Raw genomic sequence first — 21,771 nt, 5'->3', positions numbered from 1 at the left:
TGTGGGAGACTGTGTCAAAGGCTTTAAGACTGTGTCAAAGGCTTTAGAGCCTTTGACATCAAAGGATCATCACATCAAAGGATGTGATGGTGAAGTGTTTTTTCTGCACACTAAACATGCTAAGTGGTACTTTTTGGTTTCTTCATGTTCTTCTTCATGTTGGAGGGTTTTTCTCCTCGGCATAGGCAAGACATCAGAAGTATTTTGCAAGTGAATTGCTTCATGACACTTTAGAGATATTGGCGGTATTTATAAATTTCATTCTGCTTCTGTATTTATTTTGGTTTTAATATTTGTGTGCTTCTCAGGCTTCCGCAGTTCTTAAATTCTGATCCTCTGAATAGGCCTGTAATCAAAGATGACCAACAGGTATTTCAAGCATTAGCTTTTATTTAACTTCTGTTGTGCAAATGTATTGTGTCGATGTGGAAGGTTTCGGTAGTGTTGGGGCTTGTGCTTTGTACAGTTGTTCTGTCACCTGATGCCTCCTCCACACCCAGGGAGTGGGGACATGAAAAGGAAAGGAGATTGTGGGTTGATACAAATATATTTAATGAAATAATAGTAGTATTAGTATTAATATAATGTGCACAGAGTTATACTCAGCCAGTATTTTGGGAGAGTAGGCCTCAGGGGTAGGATGGTAAGCAAGTCCCTCTCGAGATGTCAGCCATGGAAGAGGGAGGAAGAAGGACCAAGAGGAGTAAATTTAGTTGTATTTTGGTTTTGTTACTACTGAATGCTAGCCATAAACAGAACATCAGTGATGATCTTCAGTGATTTAAGGCCGTTGTGCTAAGACAAACTTTATGATAAATCTTTAAGAAATACTGAGTATTTGTTTTGCCACTGGTCTGTGTAATTTATCAGTATATGTGAGTCCTATTGAATGATTTTACAATTTCTTTGGATATTTTTTGTCAAAATACCATTTTTTAAATGCAATAAATGCTTTTCAGTCATAGGTAAGCTAAAACCCTTTTATTAAGTATTGTCTTTGTCTTTTATTTGTCATACGGTTTCAGAGTATTCAAAATCTTAGTGAAGAAAGAAACTTTGTCTTTCTTAGCAACAAAATTGAGCCATCGTTAGTTCTGGAAACAGCACCACTTTTTGATGATCTGAAAAAGGTAACACTAATGTAGTAATTACATTGAATTTCTCATTAAGGTTAGGGTCATACCCTAGCTTTAGATATTAAATATTGTAGTAATACATAGTTTTGATTGAGGAATGTGTAGGAGGTTGTTAAATAAATGAAGCTTCAGAGAGAGGCTGTAAGAATTGTACACATTCTTCTGGTATATCACCACTGTCACAAGTTGTAGGTTTTGAATTTTAATATAGTAATTCAACTCTGCCCAGAACAACTTTTTTTCACGTTGTATGTTAAGGACATTTAATATATAGTGCGTCAAAAGCTTTTAAATCACTCACTGTTGTGTTTTGTCTTATTTTGGTAGTGTTAAAGTACACAGTGTTCATGTGGAACTGTTAATTTCTCTTTCTGTAGGAACTTACTCGACAAAAATTTTCAGGCCCTAACTTGACAGAATCTTACTGTTGGCCACCATTAGCTCGAGGATGTGATGTAGTTGTCATCTCCCATCACGGAAATGATCCTTTCTTGTATATTCTACCAGTTCTTACATTTTTGCAGTTGGAAATTTGCTACAAAGCCTTGCCAAAGAGGAATGGAGTATGTATATGTTGGAGTAGTAGCAGTTTTTCTGTTCTAAAGTGCAGATAATAGAATAATGATTCAAAAGATAGTGGATGTTTAGAATGTATACATTTAGTGTGATCTTACTGTATCTTCATAATGCTTGTTCGTTTATATAAGTCCTCTGCTTAGAGCCTTACCGAGATGGACTGCATGAATGTGGAGTCTAAAACTTGTTTCTCAGGTAATATCTAAAAAGTGGTTAATGTCATGATGAAGCTTTGCCTTTAAGGGGTTGGTATGTAGTCATTAAATTAAAATTTATATTAGCTGTTCTCAATATTGCCATTAATTTTTAACTTGATTAGATCACAGAAACATAGAATTGTTGAAGTTTTAAGGGACCTCTGGAAACTGCTTAGCAGAACCCGGATTAAGACAAGATGCTCTTGCTTCTGTTAAATTTTTGGACCTTCTACTGTATGTTGCTGCATGCATCCTTTTTGTCTTCAGATAACCTGGTGTATTGTTCCTTGGGTCTGTCACATCTGCATTTAGGAGGTGATACAGTCCTAAAACCTTCTGTTTTAAAGTACTTAAAGTCCTGTGTTGCAGATTTTGGTTTTGCCCTAAATGCTGAAGTAGTAGAATTCTTAAGATTCTGAACTCTTGTCTAATACTGTGGTATAAAATTTTGTAGCCACTAGTGCTTATTTTATGTCCTGGGTGGAAGAAGGCACAACTTGTTTTTGAGCTACTGAAAACATACGGGAGATGCTCCAGACAGCTTCATCCAATGTTGATAATACTTGGGCAGAACAAAGAAGCAGCTAGAAGTTTGAAAATCCGAGGATGTAAGAATACTTTCCATCTTTTTAATTATGCTTGAAAACAATGTGGGCTGTGTAGGAAACTGTGAAAGAGGCAATTTATACTACTTAAACTCCCTGTTTTATAAAGTGATAATTTTATTTCTTTAATGCTCTAAGTGTATAGTAATACCAGAAGCTTTGGTAGTGCTCTTTAACAGTGAATGGTATTAAAGCTGTTTTAATAGCTACATGCTCAGCACCTTTTTTATAAGTGCCATAACAATTATTTTTGGGCCAAATTTATTTAGAGCCACATTTTATAATAGTTTTTTTGATACATGAGCAACCATTGCTGGACAGAAGTATCGAGTCTGTCAGGGAGGGATTTAATTCTCTCCATAGTTTTGGATTTGTAACTGGAACAGTGGGGATAACACACAAGTGTTTTGTCTTTTGCTGAGCAACACTTGCACAGTATCAAGAATTCTTTTTCCCAGTCTGCCACCCAGTGAGTTGGCCAGGAGTGAGAAAGAAGCTGGGCGGGGACACAGCCTGGACAGCTGACCCAAGCTGATGGAAGGAATATACAACAATATTGTGCTCAGCAATAAGACCTTGAGGAGTAGGAATGATCTGATGAGTGGCAGGGCATCTGTCTGCTTCTGTCAGTGATTGTCTTTGCTTTGCTTCCCCACCTCCTTCCTTCCCTTATTACGCTGCCTTTTTCTTGACCTGTGAGTTTTCTCACTTTGGCTGTTACTCTCCTCTGCTCCACTGAGGATGGAGGGGAATGACTGAGCATCTGTGTGCCTTTTAGCTGCTGGCTGCAGTCAGCCCACCACAGTAATGTGTATGGGTATGTTCTTAAAAAGTAGTTTTAACAAATGTAAGTATTTCAAGTACATTATTTTTATTTTTTAAATTGACAGATATTTGAGGGACATGTCTGATGCTGCTTTACTGCTTATATACACTAAATGCAGTTTTGCTTTTAAAAATATTATTGGAGAAGTGAAAGATTAAAAAGGAGGTAATAGTTCTCTGCAAACAAAAGTTGCATAAATGTTCAACTTGTATTTTAATCTGAAGTATTCTTTTTTTTTAATGATGGTTTCCAAATTGCTTATTGCAATATGCTTAAGTAATTTGTGCATGTAACTTCAGTAGTATGCAGAGGATACTCCACAGAGAAGAGGAAGCACAAAAGTAGTAAAAGAGCTGTTGAGAGATTTTCCCTACTTAATGTATTTACTTACATAACACTTAGTTTTACTATTTTTATTTGGTCTTTGTTAATTTAGAACTGCTTGTTTAAAAATGGCTCTTTCTGCCAACAAAACAAGAAATCTGGATAAAAGTATGAAGGATTGCATAAAACTTTCAGTTTCAGCTGTTTGTATTCTTACATCCATCATTCAGGCTTAAGAGTCTGATGGATGAACTCAGGTCTTTTGTTAGCAAAGCCATTGGTATATTTGCACAGATTGATTGGTGTGTTTTTATTTATAGAGATATACACACGTGTGTGTGCATAGATATCAAAGCTACACTATGCGCTTTATTCCATTTTTAAAACAGAACTTTTTCTAAAGGCTGCTCTTGCACGTATTTAAATACTTAACTGCTGCCTATCTGTTTCTGAAGTTCTTGTCTCTACTTCTGTTACCTTACTCGAAAAATGAAACGGCTTCCTGCTTTGTAAATTTGTTAATATTCAGACCTTTGGCTCTTTCAAAAACTCAAGAGTTTCACTTAGGTCTTGAAGACAGCAGGGGTAGAAAAACACAAGCAAACTAAAAATTACTGTTGGCCAGAAGTCAGAAAATGGAGTTCAGTGTTCTGTATTTCAGGGGGGGAGGAGAAACAAAAACACACACACAAAAAAAAACCCCAATCAAACCCTCCCTAAACTTCAAGATGATGCATCTGAAATGCAAATATGGCCTTTTTAATAAAACTGCACTGTCCTATGGTGTCTTCGTAATATTCTTTTAAGTTGTAAGTTAATGTTAAGTCTTGTCTTCCTACTTGCAGGTGAAGTAATTGTGACTACACCATATAGCCTCCTGAGACTGTTTGAACATCACAGATTACTATTTTGTAGACTTTGCCATCTTGTTCTTGATGAGATTGAGGTACTGTTCTCTGATGCTACTGAACAGGTAAATGGCTTATACATCCAGATGGTAAAATGCTGTTCCAGTTGTGCATGTCTTAAGCAGTGGCACATACTGAAAAATACCCAACCTTCCTGAACCTCTGTGGTAAAGTTCAGAAGGAAATGGAATTTTTAAAAATCACATCTGTACTTCTGGCAGAATGAAACACTGGAAAAGTGGAGTTGTTATCTATTAAATTTTACTTTCCTGGCCTTTTTTTCATCAGAGCTCTGTCTTGTCCTGTTCTATGCTACTGCTCCGTTATACTGTCTTCCTCTGCTGTGGCTGGTTTCCTGAGCACTTTTATTTTTTTAAATTGGTAGCAGTAGTTTCAGTTTGGGGGTCTTTTTAATTACTTCAAAGACTTCCATCGTGTCTGTAAGGAACTTCCTTTTCCCTCCTTGCTGTTTGAACAGCTTCACTTCAAGCACTGTCTTTACTGGTAAACTCCTCAGTCTCTGTGGAATGAAAGGCAGAAGTGAATGATCAGACAGTCTTGGAAGCAATCATAAAAACTTTCCTTGGGCCTTAATGTCAGCGCAGACAAAAGAGGCAGCTGATCCCAACTCAAAGAATCTTCAAAGAGGAACAGCATCAAGTTCCATGTTGACAAGTTGTATCTGTTCTAAAATCTTGTTTTACAACTCAAATATGAGAACATTACATATTTTTTTAATAGCTACTTTGAGGCATTGTAGGACAGATGCTTTCTGTTAGTACTACAGTATATTACATTATCAGTATGCAAAAAATCAGCTTACACACATTTTTAACTTTCAGTTTTCTAAAATGTAATTAATTTTATTAATATCTTATTAAAAATTGATAATAAGATTAAAGGGCAGTGTTTCTAACTGAAAAGCTAAGGAAACTTCTTAATGGAGATAGATTGCCCAATTTGCTTGAAGTCATAGATTAAATGAAATTTCATTCATATCCAGTAGGGCATTCCTTCTTTCTGTTTAGGCTATTCTTTCTGTTGTGTTACTATACCTCTTAAGACAGTGCAGATATACCACATGAAGATTATGTGAAAAGTAGCTTGTCAGATACTGTGCTTGTATCTGCCGTTTCTTCTCAGCTTCTCAAAGGCATCACTATGGAAAACAGGAGAAATGCTCTTGCAGAGGAAAGTGATCGTTTTATCATGTTTGAATTACTGCAGCTCTTCTAAAGCATTATGTTACAGGAATGTTACATTGTTAAAAGTGTTGCTGCTATGGATAAGCTTTGTGCCAGGTTGAGCTAGATCTTTAGAGTTGTTCCAGAGCCCTAGAATACTGCTTAGTATGGTAGTGCTTTGCCAGAAATCCTGATGCCGTTCCACAACGGACTGCTTGTCAGTTACGTAAGGTGTGTCATTGGGAATATTCATTCTGTCTCAGTGATTTTTATTTTTTTTTACAAATTATTTTATGGCACTCTGTTTTGGTTTGGTGTGGTGGTCTTTTTTGTGGTGTTTTTTGTTTGTTTGTGTTTTGTTCTGTTTTTTTGCAAATTGTTGACAGTTTGGGCTTATCTTTACTAACCTCCTAGTTTTTGCTGACTGCCTCTGACCTCTTGGATCTGCTTTTGCCTAGGTTTAGTGTTTTTCAGATTTGCACAGATCCTTTTCTTGAGACTTCAGTCTTCTCTGTGCAGAATCCTGCATTACAGTCGTGTACATGCACGTGTTGTTCCTTTGTGCTGTCCTGTCATTTTCTTCTTGCTTCTGAAGTTGTGCAAATTGGATAAAAGTGCACAAACCAAACATGTCATTTTGGGATATGAAGTTTGTGTCTTGCTGTGGTGTTATTGTGACTGGAAAAAAAACTGTGTGTGAAAAGAGTGTGCTTTTCACTGCTGTTATATATTTGTTGTAATAGGATAAGAAGATAGAAAACATTTTTTTCTTTATAGGTTTTTACTATATTGGATTGTTACAAGAAGTCCATTATTACTGAAGAATGGGGGTGTTCACCACATCAGATTATTGCTGTTGGAACTTGTTGGGATAAACATATAGCACACTTGATAAAGGAGTTCATGAACGATCCTTACATTGTGATAACAGCTGTGGAAGAAGCCTCCATCTATGGAAATGTGCAACAGGTAAAAACTTTGGGATGATTTGTTTCCTAAGATATTTTGCTGTTCATACTGATCAAGGTCAGTGTATGTGACTGCTGCTTTTTTATTTTAATTGGGGAGTCCTACAGTCCTAACCCAGACTGTTCAGTTGCACGTCCCATGTATGAACTGAGGTGACTCTTAAAAGACCTGTGCAAGTTAACCACTCACTGAGCTGAAGGTCTTTTACCTTGCTTTGTAGGACTGAGGTGGAGATATTCCCTCATGTATTTCACTGTTGGAACAAATTAATCTGAATGTTATGTGAAATATTTGCAAATGGTACAGTTTGTGACCAGAATTTTGTCAGAATGTTTTTAGAATTGTTAATTGCAAGTGGCACAACTACAGTATAAGTTATCCCAAGACAGAGCTAGTGGAATACTTGGTTTTACTGCTGTGTGCCAGATATTGGAGAACTTAATTTGACTTAAAATTTCCAGAGAGTTACTCCATGTTCTTGGGTGTCTTCTCATTTAATTTCCAGTCAATGTAATGTAGCCTTTAAGAATCATATAAAATGTTGTAAGTATGATCTGAATTCTTCAGTGTGTCATAGTGGAATATTTGAGGATTGAGAATGTTGGGTAACCTCTAAGACTAGACATTCTGAGCATGACATGAAACTGCAAAAACACCGTGTTTTGTGAGAAGTCTATTAATGGTTTGGCATGACTGAAAATGTCAGCGTTTTGATGCTTTATTTAAGAGTATTTCAGGTGGTACAGTATGCTTTTGGAGTGTGAACTTTTTCTAGTGATACTTGAAAACGCCAGACTTCGAGACTGGTAAATCACGTAAAGTTAAATGAATGAAAAATCTTAATGTGGGATTTTTTTTAATTTTAATTATGCTTCTTGAAGCTGTCCTAAATGCATGCCTTTTTTGAGAGTTGTGTGTTCTCTAAGTTCAACAGAAGATCTATTACTTACTGGAGTAGGTGGACCTATTACTTACTGCATTCTCTGTGGTGTTAGATAACAATGCTTAGTGCATATTAAAAGGAAGAATTATCTAGTGAAGTATGTATAGATTACATGAATTACTTGCCTTCTGCTTTGCATCTACTTGTAGGTTGTGCGAACCTGCACAAACAGTGAGAGAACTTCTGTGTTACTTGAAATGCTGGATTTTACCCACAATGATCTTGAGAAGGTGCTGGTATTCACTAATTCAGTAAATGAAGCAGAAGTGGTTCATAAGGTAGAAAGTATTTTAATTTACATAAATAAGTGCTTTTTAAAATTGTTACAGTATGACAAACTAAAATATCTTGGCTTCTGAAAGCAGAGGAAATGTGTTTATTTGGCAGTTAATGATTTCTGCTCAGAATAGCCCCAGCCCCGCCCTTCTGCCAAATAGAAGAAAGCCTGACTGACAGGAATGTCTGGCATAGAATACGTTCATTAGTAAATTCTTAGCTATGTTCTGTCTGTCAGCTTAGAGTTGAATCTTTCTGGCTTTTTTCCCAGTAAAAGTTCTGTCAGTTTTTTAAATTTTACTTTCTACTGTTTCCAGTAGTGGTATCAGGGGACAAAACCTAAGCCACCACGTTAAGAAGTTCTGTTCTGTTGCTTTCTACCGTGGAGAAGTTGAAATTATAGAAGGCTGTTACTTTGATTTGAAAGAAACATTTTCTGTCATGCTGTGAAAGTCTACCAGAATATAGTTAAGCTTCAAATCAGAGGGCAGGGGGGGGAAGATAGTATGCTTAATACCTGTTTTCTTAAAAACCAGCGTAAAACTGCTTCAAAGTTATCTGCAGTAGAACATGCTCCAGTTTTACAGCTTCTTTGTGGGATTGTGTACTCAGCATTTCCGAGGTGAAGTCTAAGAAAGAATTTTCCTGGAATAGTTCTTTCTTCAGATATTATAGCAATGAATATATATAACAACATAACAATAGAAAAATCTCTTCTTTCATTGTCTCTTCGCTGGTCTTCCACCAGTGCGAAGTAAGAGGAGTGGAATCTGATTTGACTGGGAAGCAGTTTTGTTAAGCCTGGATGGGGTGATGCGGATAACAGGGGTGATATCATCATAGCTTGCCTCCTTTAGCAATATTATAATTAAAACCTTTACCAATAGCTTTAAGGATGAGATATAGCAAAAAGGATGTGTGACTGGACTGTTCAGATGTTATAGGAAGAGATATGTCAGTCCTGAAACATGAGAATGGATTACTTTCCAGAAGCTGGAATGGATCCTGTCATATTTAAAGGATTCTTCTTATGTAAATGTCAAAGATTTAATATTACAGATAAACTAACAACTGTTAATGGAAGAAAATCTGGTTTTGTCTCATGACTTTCTAACACGTTTTCATTGAATATTTGCGAGAGAATTTCTTAAGCATATCAAAACCAATCCCACCACCACTTAAAGTGTTTCTAGATGCTGAAGTATTGAATCTCTTTGTAGTAATCCTTGTGTACACGGATTTCAGATTTCTTAAATGGTCTGCAAAAATGTTCTAAATGTTAACTTGGTTACCAAATAACCAAGGCTTTTGTAGTGATTAATTTGTGAACCTTGGGCTTGGCAAATACATAGAGCCTTCTGAGAATGCTATGTTCATGCAAGTGCAGAGTGGGTAGATCAGTGGTGGGTTTTTAGTGATTTTTCTGAGAGTGAAACGTGAGCCTGCACATTGTTAGATGATAGAATCAATTTAGAATAAAGAGGACAGCTTAATAGTGGGAAGAACTTCAAATGGAATTTGTACTTTCTTTAAACATCTCTTTAATGTAGTAATCCATAGGAACCTGAGCTTTATTAGTTTTCTTTTCATACAGGAAATGAATAAGCTTAGTCTCTGTAATCTCAATTTTCCTTTTTTTATATACCAGTAGCCAAGGTATACTAATAAGACATACTGTTTATTAGAGCAGTTACTGCTATATTGGAAGAACGTATAACTTCTTATTTTGTCATCCAGGCACTTAAGAGCAACTCTGTATTTTCCTTGAAAATACATCAAGAGAGCGAGTTTAATTTCAAGTATATCTTAGAGCAGTGGACAAGAAAGTATAGTTCTGGCACTCACATTGTTTTAGGTAAGTATCTTCTGATCAATCTTGTGATTGCGTCTTCATGGTGACTCACGTTCTACACTAAATGCTTACACTAGGTTATATCATCACTTCCACAGGGTCAGTTCCCTATGAGTTCTTTCTAGTTATCCCTTAGTGCTACACCTAGTCTTGTTTTCATTGTTGTTGTTGTTCCTGGGTTCCAGGGTTAACTGCTACAAGGGAAATCCTTACTTATTAGAGGGAACATAGGGGGTTTTGGTTGAAAAACTGCTGTTACTTTGAAAGAATTTTGATGATTTCACAACCGCCTCCTGCTACAGAGGATATTTTCCATTTGAAATAATTTAGAAACCCCAAAGACTTACTACTGTGACTTCGCATATGTTCTGGTAGCATTTTATTTTTCAAGTTGTTTTCAGTAGCAAAGACTCTTACCCAGTTTCAAACTTATTTTCCATTTTATACATCAGAAACAAGAACATTGACTAATTACATCTGCTTTGTTGGTTCATACAAAGGTGTTAGCATTTTTGCATTACTCAAGTGCTCTCTACCTTTTGTGAAATATTTGTCTGTGGATAATTCTGTTTATTCTGTGATACTGATATGAGATACAGAATTATATTAGATTGTTAGAGACTAACATGAAATGCTGTGTCTGCCGTATTCTTATGAAGTGTATTGACTGAAGAGAAATACAATGGCTAACTACATTGGGAAAATACCTTTTTTCTCTGTTCTTAAGTTGGTGGATGGAGAGAAAGAAACAGCCATTGCTAATACGATGTAATACTTCATATGCTTGAAGTGTTAGTTATCTTATGTATGTATAAAACATGTGCTTAGTTTTAACAGATGACTGCATGCAGTCTTTGGGAATTACAGATGCAACTTGCGTGGTACATTTCAGTTTTCCTTCTAGAAGAATCTTTGGTCAGCGTCTACACAGCATGTCTGACAACTTCTGTCGTGTGATCAAGGTTTGAGTGAATCTTTAATGGATTTATACTACCTTTGTTTATTAAGTGGTGGGTACATTAAAAAGTGGATACATAAAAGCTTTTAATTTTCTTTTAAGGATTCTTCTGTAAATCAAGAATATACAAAGGCAAGATCAGTCATTCTGCTAACAGAAGACAATGCATGTCATGAACTAGGGATCCTGCGCTATTTGCAGCACGCAGAAGCTGAAATTCCACCAGAACTGCATGATTTTACTGCAAAGATGTTAGAAGCTGGAGAAGATAACAAATTTTCAAGGCCGCTGTGTGCCTGTCTTAAAACATTTGGAATTTGCAAGTAAGGAAATACAAAGTTTTCTTGACACCTCTGCTGACGCAAGAAGGCACTGTGTGCCCTGAATAGTGATTGCTTCTGCTTCCTTGATGAATTTTCCTATTGGATACTTTCATTGAAACCAGTTTTTGCCCATGATCCATGTAACTGGATTGTAACTAGTGCCTGAAAGAGGAAGCTAGAGTGCTCTCAGTTATGACTGTTATTGTAGATAACTGTTGTTTCTAGTAACAGAAAATTCCATGTCAGTAGTTTGAGTTAACAAAATTCTGGTGTGTTTTGTTTTGTTGTACAAACATTTTTGCCAAGAGCATCTTGGTCCTTTTTGTCTAACCTCTAGAGTCACGGGTGCCGTTTGAGACAGAAATTGAATATTGAGGGCTGAAGAAATTTTAGTCTTTAAAGCTGTTGTAAGTCACATCAAAATAGCTTAAAACTGAAAATAAATGGCTTTTTTCTATAACCTTTTTTTAATATGTAGGAATAGAACAGTGTGCCCAGATCGTCATCGAGTTAATTTAGAAATAGACATGCCCCAGAATATACCAGATAACGTTATACAAACGTCTGGATGTGTGACAGTAAGTTATCATTTTCCTTGGTTTTGAGCACTAAGAAGATGAGTCTTAAGTAGCTGCTTAGCTGTATTTCTTCTTATTTTCATATTATATTAATATTACTGTGGTATGTGTACTGTATCTCTTGAATATTTGTTATTTTTTAGCTTTTGTTTCTTCTTGCATAAGTAAGTGTGCCAGATTTTTCCTTTAATCCTTGGCTTGAATTGAAATTGTTTTGCAGGTGATTCTGAGTTTACGTCTCTCTTCTTTTCTGTATTGAAGGTTCATGTTCTATGGGAGGAGGCTTTATGTTCTATTTATTCCTTTCCTCTATAAATTGAGACTGTATACCAAAATGAATAAAGGTTAAAGTTACTATGAACTTCAATTATATTTATTGTAGCAGAAAGACAAATTAATCTTTTGGAGTGAAGAGAAGTTGAAGGGGAAGGTAATGCATGTTTTGTTAGCAATGAGGATTTTTCTTAGCTGGTGTGTTCATGTAAAATTGCTCAAAAATGAGCGTATTCTGGCCTTATCATTTGAACCTAGGATTTTCATTTGCAATATCCATAGAAAATGAGATACAGCTCCTCCCTTATTTTCTAGATGGAACAGTTATTTCCTACTGAGATGTCAGTGCTTTTTGAAAAGTGTTTTGAGAATGCTGTTCTAATTGGACTACTATTTTCTTTTATTAAATAGCTTCACAGTCATGAAACCTTAATGGTTACTGGTTGATTTTGACGTGGTGGTTCTTCATATCCCAGTAACAATTTATATCACCAGCTCCCTTCACCTGGCTTTTCAGTCCTTCTATACTGGAGTGTCTTCCCATACAGCACCACTGTACAGTCTCATTTCCTTGTTGGTTGATGAGTGCTGAGGGCAAGTGTGTAGGTATTGGTGCTTCCTTCCAAAGTTAGCACTTGGATTTAAGAAATGCTGGTTGTCTTCCATTTGCTTGAGCTGCTTCCACTCTGCTTCGGTCATGTCTTTTGTAGGATTCAGATGCAGATGCTTTAGAGCATGCAGTTAATGGGTTTTATCTGTTCTCAAATGTCATGGGTTGTGAGAAGAGAAAATAAGGAGAACTGGGTAGATTCTTTGGTGTCACTCTATTTCTTGCTGAATGAGCTTTTGTTGGTGGATGTGAGGTCAAACCCCTTGACAGCCTACATGTGCCTGGTTTTAGTGCCTGAAACAGGGACGGATTTCATGACACTCCTAATAAAAAGTTGCCCTTACCTGTGGTGCACTCAAGTCAGCAGTTGTGGCCTCTTCCATTGCCTTATTTACTTCTGCTTTTGCTGACTGCAGGACTTGGATGTCTGTCTTACAAATCAGTTATCACTTTAAGTATTCACTTTTTTTTTTTTTTTTTTTGGAGCTTAGTATAATATTCCCTTTCTTTAAGAATCTCAGGTCACAGTGTGCTTTTTTAGGATTGTTTGTTAAGTGGACATTACTTTTCTGGTCCTCTTACTATCATATCTGGCCTCATATACCCAGCTGTATGTTAGTACTTCTGCCTGGCATGACCCTTTGGACAGAATGCACCCAGCACTTTATACATTGGTGTTGATAGTAGTATATTCATAGTTTTTTTTCATATATGTAATTTCAGTTCAGAAAGAGTGAAGGCCTCATACTTCCCTAGTCACAAAATTCACTGTAAGTTTGGAAAACACTTAGAGTTAAGCTTGAATGGTGTGGAAAACTTTACTGGTTAGTAACTTGGCAGGTAATAGTATTGATCACTGGTTTCATTTATGTAAAATACCACTGAGACCTAACAGTTCTTACTCTGTAAACTTCTGTCCGCTATTGACTGGACTGTGAGCAGTGATTATTATTTATAATTGTATGAGTAATACAATAATAACTCAATCTTCTGTATTACTTGTATGCAGCAGCATCTCTGTTAACTCTTTGGGCTGGAAAGAAGTAGATGATCTTGAATATGAAAACTTGCATGTCCTGAACTTAAATCATGCAGTCTTCCTTTACTCTAATGTATTTTTTGCTTTCAGATACTGCCTCTCCTCATTGTAAATGCAACAAACTACTTTGGCCGAATTGTAGATAAACAAAAGGACCAATATACAATTCTTGCTGAAGAAATTAATGAGTATTTTCAGAATCCTAGTAATAAAATTTCTGTAAAAAATGTGGAGAAGCTAGCATTTTATGGATTATGTGAGAAAACACTTTTTCACAGGTAAAAAATGTATTTTTTTAATCGTGTGTTCTTTTTTTTTTTTGTACAAAGTAATTTAAAACTTTCATTGTTTAGGGAAAAAAAAAAGTCTGCCCACCCCCACAACCAGCAGAAAAAGTCATTGCTATTCAAATAATTTAAAAAGCTATCACATACCCCTTCAGTTATCGAATGGAAAACAGAATGACTGCCCACACGTACACACACAATTAGATATTTTCTTATGAAAATACGGTTTTTTTAAACAGTAGATGAAAAACCTCTTTACAACTGATGATGTGCATAATAATTCTGTATTTCCTTTCCTACAATATGAAGGGTTCAGGTGATAGAGATTTCCCCAGAAGAGAAGAAAAATGTGTTCTTTAACGTCAAAATTAAATTTATAGATGAAGGCAGAACAAGTCAAGTTCAGAGCTATCAGCTGCTTCACTTACCTGCAGAGTTTCAGTCTCTGCCACCTCAAGCTGTGGAATTTGTAGTTTGTAGAGTGAAACCCATTGATAATGAAATGGAATGGAACCCAAAGGTAATATGTGTCAGGTTTTTTTATGGTATTTCCTTTAAATTCTTTAATTTCTCTATTGTTTTTTTCACAAGAAAACAGTTATGAACTGCAAACTTAGTTATCAAATTTCATTGGTTATTAGTATTACCAATAAATATCTGCTATTGGGCCAAATTCTAGGTCAGTTTTCTTGTTTGTTTTTCTACAAAATAATAAAGTAAAACTTACATGATTTTCTTTTCCGTGATTTAAATGGCTTCTGTCAGAAAAAGTTATTGTTGCTTTTAAATCTGTTGAGAGTAACGGAAAAGGTAGCTTCTGCACATTGACCTGTGTTTGACTGTTCTTCAGTTAAGGAAGCTCCTTCCTTAAAGGCTAATACTGATTTAGCATAAAGTTGGAGTATTTCACTAGTTTGCTCAAAACTGCTTTTATTGATTAAATGCCCTTTTCATTGTTGAGCTTAAACACTGTTTTATTATAATTAAAAGAACTTTGAAGTTATGTTGGTGTACATCTCAAATGCAGTGAAAATTTCGTTTTTCTTAGGTAACTGATTATATTAATCAAAAAATTAAAGGAAAACTACATGAAGCAAAAATAGTACATACCTTGGGAAATACAGCTTGGGTTGACCCAATGGTAGGTATAGAATTGTGGCATTACAAAATATTTGTAGGTAAACTTCTTTGTAATGAGAGCACCCATTCTCTTTCCTTTTGTCCATTCTTCTTGTAATTTTGTCTTAGGTGGTATTCAGGTGGTACTGTTGATTGACTTACTCTGGTATCTTAGCACTGGAACAGATTGCTCAGAGGTTGTAGAGTGTCCATCCTTGAAGATACTCGGAAGCCATCAGGACATGGTCCTGGGCAGCTGACTCTAGGTGACCCTGCTTGAGCAAGGGAGTTGGATGAAATGACCTCCAGAGGTCCCTTCCAGCCTCAGCCATTCTGATAAATATGGATGCTTGTATATAGATGGAATACATGACTGAGTAGAACTTGAACTTTAAATTTGGAGAGGTGAATATGTTCGCTGATACCTGAAATTTCTTGTACTATACATAATTTATATTTATATTTCTAAGTCTTTGTCTTTTATTATTATTGCACTAGTTTAGAGTTAGTTTTATTCTATTTTTTCTTCAAATCAAAAAGCTCTTACAAGCTTTTTTCCTTAGTTTTCTTGATCAGAATAGGAAGAACGGGTGCTCTTGAATTTTTTTTTTAGTTTTACTTAAACTAACATCTAGAAGACTTCTTGGTCTTGCAGAATGTTAATGCATACTGTTGTGAGTATTATTTCATAAACTGAACTTCTTTCTGTCACCAATCAAAAGAGTACCTGTAACCATCAGCTGGATATAAAAGCTGTGATTCTGACCTTTCAGATATTAAGTTGTTGAAAGGTGGGAATCTGTGCTGATAGTTACATCAAAGGACGAAAAAAATCAGGTGCCTCTTAAGCCTTCACTAATGGCATGAACAAGCTAGTTGCATTTTAGTGATGTCTGTTAAGAAGTAACTTCATTTTATGGACAAGGAGTGATCAAATTGTTATCAGAAGTAGCTTACAAGTTGAGGGATTTTTAAATTATTTTTTAATGGTCTGGCAAGTTCATTAGAAAGGCCTCCCTATAGATCTTAGGATCATGATGTGCCTCTTGTGGCTGTTTAGTCCTGCCAAAGAGTACAGTAAGTTATTCCTGTGATTTGGAATGTGTTTTCCATGTGACCATTTGGTCAGCTGAAAAATAAAGCGGAAAGAGAAAATTATCTGGAAGTAATTCTCTTTAGCAGCTTCCTTTTCCAAAACTTTTTTGGTTTTGTTTAGGGTTTTTCTTACCATGCCCCCTTTACCCAGTGGTTTTGTGCTGTTTTGATCTAGAAGTTGTTCTAACTATGTGGTGTGTATTTTGGGTGTAGTTTGTGTAAACAGAAGGATTGTTTATTTGTTTGCCATCTTGGTTCTGTTAGATGAGACTAGCTACAAGTTACTTGAGCTGTTATCACAATGAAAAGGATGGTGATACTTTGAAAACAAACAGGGCTAGGTTCCTGTTTGAGAATGAAATAAAACAGATTGCTTACAGATATGAATAAATCGGGATATGTTTCAAGATTTACTTAAAGAACAGCTTAGAGTTGGAGAGAGACCATTTATGAATTATGGTTTCCATTTACTGTATTTTGTAATTCAAGGTCCGGGTTACCAGACTTTCAGATTTGAAGATATCGATCAATGACTACAACATTCGATCTGAGATTCTGTCTACAGGTCTGGGAACTGACAATCCAGAACATCTAACACAAATTCAGAAGTTGTGTGAACACATGAAAGTATTAGATCATGCGAAGAACTTGGAGCCTTTGTAAGTATTTATAATGTTTTTTCAGTGTATACTTTACTAAGAAAAAAATATCTAATTTGAACTGCATATTTTTGTGATTAACATTACTGAATGTGGTTTTCATTTAATCACAGAGGCAATCGTGTTTGAAGTTATGTCTGCTTTCCTTGAACTTGTCTTTAGCCACATAACCATCATGGAAAGAGCAACAACAGTTCTAGAAAATGTTAAACTAGTATTTGATGCAGATAGTCAGGTTTACTGTAAACATATGGAGTCTGAATTGAAATTCTGTTCTCTTATGATCAGTGGCTTTTTTGAATGCTTACCAGTCAGTACATAGTACCAGTCAGGCTGTCACAGACAGCAAGGCCAGTAGATCTTCATGATTCAAAGGAAATGCTGGAACCATCAGTAGTGTTCTCCTAACTTGTATTTCTGTATAAATGCTTCTTACTGAGTTACTGAAGTCCAGCAACCTTGTGGTGAGACTTACGGTTTGCTGGAAGTGCACTTTACTGTATTTTTTTAATATATACTTTTATACATTAGAATGAAAGACTTCAAAAGGATTTCCAGCTATTATTAGGAATCCTTTAAATATATATATATTTAAACCCTTTCTTTTAAAAATGCCTTTTTCTGTGTGCAGAAGCATAAAGGAGGATACACCTGGTCCAGAGCATGTGTCCAATCCACAGAATGTGTCAGTACAAGAAAATTCTACTGAAAACTGTAATTCCTCTCAAGTTACTTCTGGGAACCATCGAGGTGGTAAATCTTTTCAGAATTTCAAAAAAATTTAAAACTTTTAACTAAAGTTAAGTGTCTAAATGTCAACCTAAAAAGTTGTTGTAGCAAATCCAGACTTCTCTGAGTATACAGAATAGCACCATATATCTGATGTTCACAGTAAGCTACAAACACCTCATAGTTAGCAGCCTGGAAATACTGTGAAAGTAAGCTGTGTTAATACAGCTCTTTTATGACTTGGGAAATTCTGTCCTTGAGACTCAGAGTTCTTTGGCTCTAAATGGAATGTGTGAGCAGGAAAACTCTCCTGTAGAGGGTCAAAGGCCATTAAATTTAATCAAATGGAAATGTATTGAAATAAGTGTGATAATGGCATCATTCTCTGGGAGGTTTGTTGGGTTTTTTTTCTCCAAGATGCTGGGTGCTACAAAGAGGCTGCTTTTTTCTCTTTAATCGAATGCTCAAGCATGTGGTATTCAGTCAGTAGAGGCTTTGTCAGCACATGGCTTTGTCAGTCGCAGAAGGGGGACAGAGGATGATTTGGCAGCAGTTGACTTGTGAGTTTGGAGCGATGAAAGCTGAGGGATTAAAAAGTTGCAGCAGACAAAAGTCAAAGCAGATCCTGGAATGCTTGTCATGGAAGGCTTTTTTACTGGTGTAGTGAAGTCACTGTAACTGTGTTTCGAGCTGTGATGATAACATCAATATGAGTTGATTCATCCCTGCAACTCTTGGTCTATTTCTAAAGTGCCATGTTTCACTTTTCAAATAAATTGTCTTGAAACTGGAAAAGCCTTTACCTGACCTGGAAAACTGCATTTTTGGTAGTTTTTTTTTAAATTTTCTTCTACCAACTATAATACTCTTTAGTTGGTTTTCTGTTTAATTACTAACTTTTAAAAATATTTCCAAATAGGGAGTACCTAATATAAATGTCTAATATATTATTGCAGTAGTAATTTGATTGCTAGCAAGTTATTTTTATCATGGTACTTGGGTATTATGGAACTATCTGGTTTCTGTAGTATAGATAAATATAAAATACCTTTCTGGTTTTCTTATTTTTAGATGATGTAGCTCAAACTAAGGAAGTAGAAGACACTACCCTGCATCAGCGTAAATGGTAGAAATTCAGATTGATTGCTTTCCATGCTTGATTTTTTTTTAATCTGAACTTCTAAACAGGATGATAATCCTTACTAAGATTATCTGGTTTGTGAGTATATAGGTATAATACAGGTAGAAGTGTTCTGTTACATCAGTGGTGAGCTTGAGATATTACTGTTTTATATATATGTGTGTGTGTGTGTGTGTGTGTGTGTGTGTAACACACACGTATATATGTACATACACCATCATCTTGTGAATCCCTTAAGTAATTGCTCTTTTGCTGACTCCTGAAAACTAACTTCTTTGTTGAAATTACATCATTTTTTGCTTTAGATGCTGTAGTGCTAGGAAATGTATGAAAGCAAACACTTTTTCAGCTCAGTCCATGGATAGAAGCTTTGATTTGCACTTGTCTGGATTATGTTTTAACCAAAGACTCCTACTCTTCTGTCTCTGTGTATTGGTATTTAATGAGATTAATCAGTTTTGTGTCTCTCCCCTTAATGTGATTCTACTATTAAAGAGAGAAAAAAAAAATCTGATTTTGAGATGTCCCTAACACAAAACTATGGCACGCTGCTTTTTTGTTTGTTTGTTTGAAAGTGAATCCATTATTATTATTCCTTTGTGGATAGAGCAATTTCTGGTGAGAAATAATTTGAGAAGCATGCAGTAGAAATGAATGCTAGGCTTGGTTTTGATTATGAATATGCTGAGGGACATCTTAGGTGTGGTTTGTGGGGAAGGTCAGCAGATAGTGAAACCTGAGAAATTCTAAAATTTTTAATGCTTTTTGGGCCTAAGCAATGCCTTCCTTTGGTAGCTTACTCTTTTTCTTCTACCTGTTAATGCTAGTTATCGGTGACTAGCATTTTCTTGTGCAAGTACTGGCATTACTTCATATTTTAGCATATTGGAGAAAAGTTCTTGGTAGGGTGATTGAATCCACATGTTTGTCCTTCTGCAGCTTGGGTAGTGCAGTTTAAGATCTTCTCCATTATGTGATACATGCTGAGGTATGGCTTAGCAGTTCAATTAATGAGAGTTTGGATGTTACTGAGGGTATGATAAGAGAAGTAACCTGAATGAACAGATATTGCAGTCTGCTAATAGGATTTATCTTTCACTGGTTAAAACCTTTCAGCATTTGGGGCAATTTTGAAGCAAAACAGCTGTGGAATAAGCAATTGAAAACCTTGATGAGGAATGTGCATTTGTGTTCAGTTGAAAATTTTACTTTGTCTTTCAGAGGTTGGTCTTGCTACTGTTACTTTTTCCTTTGTCATTTCAAGATTAGGCTACGATAGCATCCTTAAATGAGGCAGCAAGATTGATTCCTTTGGATATCAGTTAAGGGAGTGTGTCTCCCCACTTGAACTAGTGGAAGTGCTCCTCCAAAACAGAGATCACAGAGCTTTAGGAGCAGGCTTGACTGACATCCTATTATGTGCTTTCCTGAAACTGCTCTTCAGTGTCAAATTATGGTTGAGTACACCTACAGATGCTGAAACTCAGCTGGTTGTTCTTACCCTCATGGGAAAATTCTGGCTGTATGTGAAACAGCTTGTCTAAAACTCAGTTGTTTTCTATTGAGGAAAAAATCCAATTAAACTTTATTTCAGCTTTTATCCAGAAACGAAGTGGTTTCAAAATGAAGAGACTGTTACAGTGAAGATGAAAATAGCAAGTGTAGCTGACTATAAATGTGAGTTCTCTAAAGAGAAGGTGGTTTTCAGGTAGGTTTAAGAAATTTTAATATAATAAGCAAAATGTTTGATTATCAGCTTGCATTTAATTTTTTAAAACTTCTTTATAATGTAGTGCTTGTTCAGGAGACAAACTTTATTTGGCTGATATGGACCTGCATCAGTATATACTTGCAGAAAAGTCTACATGTGTGATTAAGGATCAAGCAGCTATTATTGTTCTCAAAAAAGAGAAAAAAGGAGCATGGTCCAAATTACTGAAGAACAAGGTGAAGTGAAAATTAATTTGAAAAATTATTGAATATTATGAAGATTCACTGTGTGTCAGTGCAGATATTTCAAATTATATTTTTGTCAACAGAATCTTCATGTGTCTTTTGATTTTGAACACTGGGAAGATTTTGAAGATAAAAGCCCTTTTCCAGTTGGTAAGGAATGAACAAGTTAGTGTTTTATGATGCATAAAATTGTTAGCATCCTCACTTTTTGCATGGGGTTTATCTGAAATACTAATTTGTTTCAGATATGTCACACTTAGCTGACTTGCTCAAATTCTTTGAAAACAGATGAAAGGACCTCTAATAAACTATAGGCAGCAGGGTATTTTTTATCAGAATAGCACAGACAAAAAGCAGTTTGAAGTAGGTTTTAGTGTTTTGGTCTAGTTTGTAGTCTAAAGTGTGTTTTGTGTTGTTACGGTGGTTTTTTTTTTTTTTTAATACTACTGCATATTTGTTCTGAAGCTCTTGTTTTTTCTTTCTTTATAAATATTACACTTTGCTAATTATTTCTAGGTACTAAAAAACTGTATTGCACTGCTGCAGTAACTGAAGAATTGGTTGACTCTTCGGAAGATAGTGAAACAGAAAGTGATGAGTAATATAGAGACAGACTTTTTTCCTCTGATAAAAATTATGCTTCAAAATAGTGTCTCTTGCCATGAGTATTTCCCCTAAAATTGATAAAACTAAACATACAGGTTGCAAAACTGTCCTTAATTTTAGGAGGAAAATAGTGAACGAACTCCTTGCCTTGTGGCTCCAAGAATCAGAGTAACTACTCCGTAGAAGAACATAATGTATGTTTTCCAGTGCCTTCACTTCCCAATAGTTGGCTTTAATGATATAGTGCATGTATGTACATGTGCTGTCCAAACAATAAAGATGTAAAGATTTAAACTTGGTTTGTGAAGCAGTTGACTTTGTTAGTAATTACAGAGCTTGTAGCTTACTTCATCTGAGTGAATTTGCTGTGTTACCAATAGTTGGTAATTTTTGAAGTTTCACAAATCCTGATGGTGTCAGTTGCTTCTACCATGTCCCTCATATTCATCCAGTATCAGTTCATTGGCAATCACATTTGCCAGTTTTGCATCACAAATTGATGCCTCAACTCCAGTGGAAATCTGTTGACTTGGTATTTTATAATAAATGAACATGGTATTGATCTCTTTGCATCTGTAGATTTTACAGCACATTAGTTTCCC

At 35.7% G+C, this 21,771-nt stretch overlaps 1 protein-coding gene across 1 annotated transcript; it reads left to right on the top strand.

The window, feature by feature from the left end:
• Positions 1–308: 308 nt before the first annotated feature.
• LOC104535372 (putative ATP-dependent RNA helicase TDRD12) lies at positions 309–21,165 on the top strand (the record flags this gene model as incomplete). The annotated part of the gene is made up of 21 exons (XM_010191478.1): positions 309–369; positions 1,026–1,130; positions 1,514–1,699; positions 2,364–2,517; positions 4,510–4,637; positions 6,534–6,725; positions 7,818–7,946; positions 9,682–9,799; positions 10,625–10,758; positions 10,857–11,077; positions 11,556–11,655; positions 13,668–13,855; positions 14,174–14,384; positions 14,913–15,005; positions 16,568–16,737; positions 17,369–17,490; positions 18,538–18,592; positions 20,202–20,315; positions 20,401–20,554; positions 20,647–20,713; positions 21,080–21,165. Coding segments are annotated over 21 exons (2,788 nt in total), but the record flags the coding sequence as incomplete, so codon positions are not given.
• Positions 21,166–21,771: the final 606 nt, after the last annotated feature.

Source organism: Mesitornis unicolor, unplaced genomic scaffold (assembly GCF_000695765.1).
Source record: "Mesitornis unicolor isolate BGI_N332 unplaced genomic scaffold, ASM69576v1 scaffold37220, whole genome shotgun sequence".
NCBI classification, from domain to species: Eukaryota; Metazoa; Chordata; class Aves; order Mesitornithiformes; family Mesitornithidae; genus Mesitornis; species Mesitornis unicolor.
Note: the sequence above shows the minus strand (reverse complement) of the source record. Positions and strands in the feature narration are given on the sequence as shown.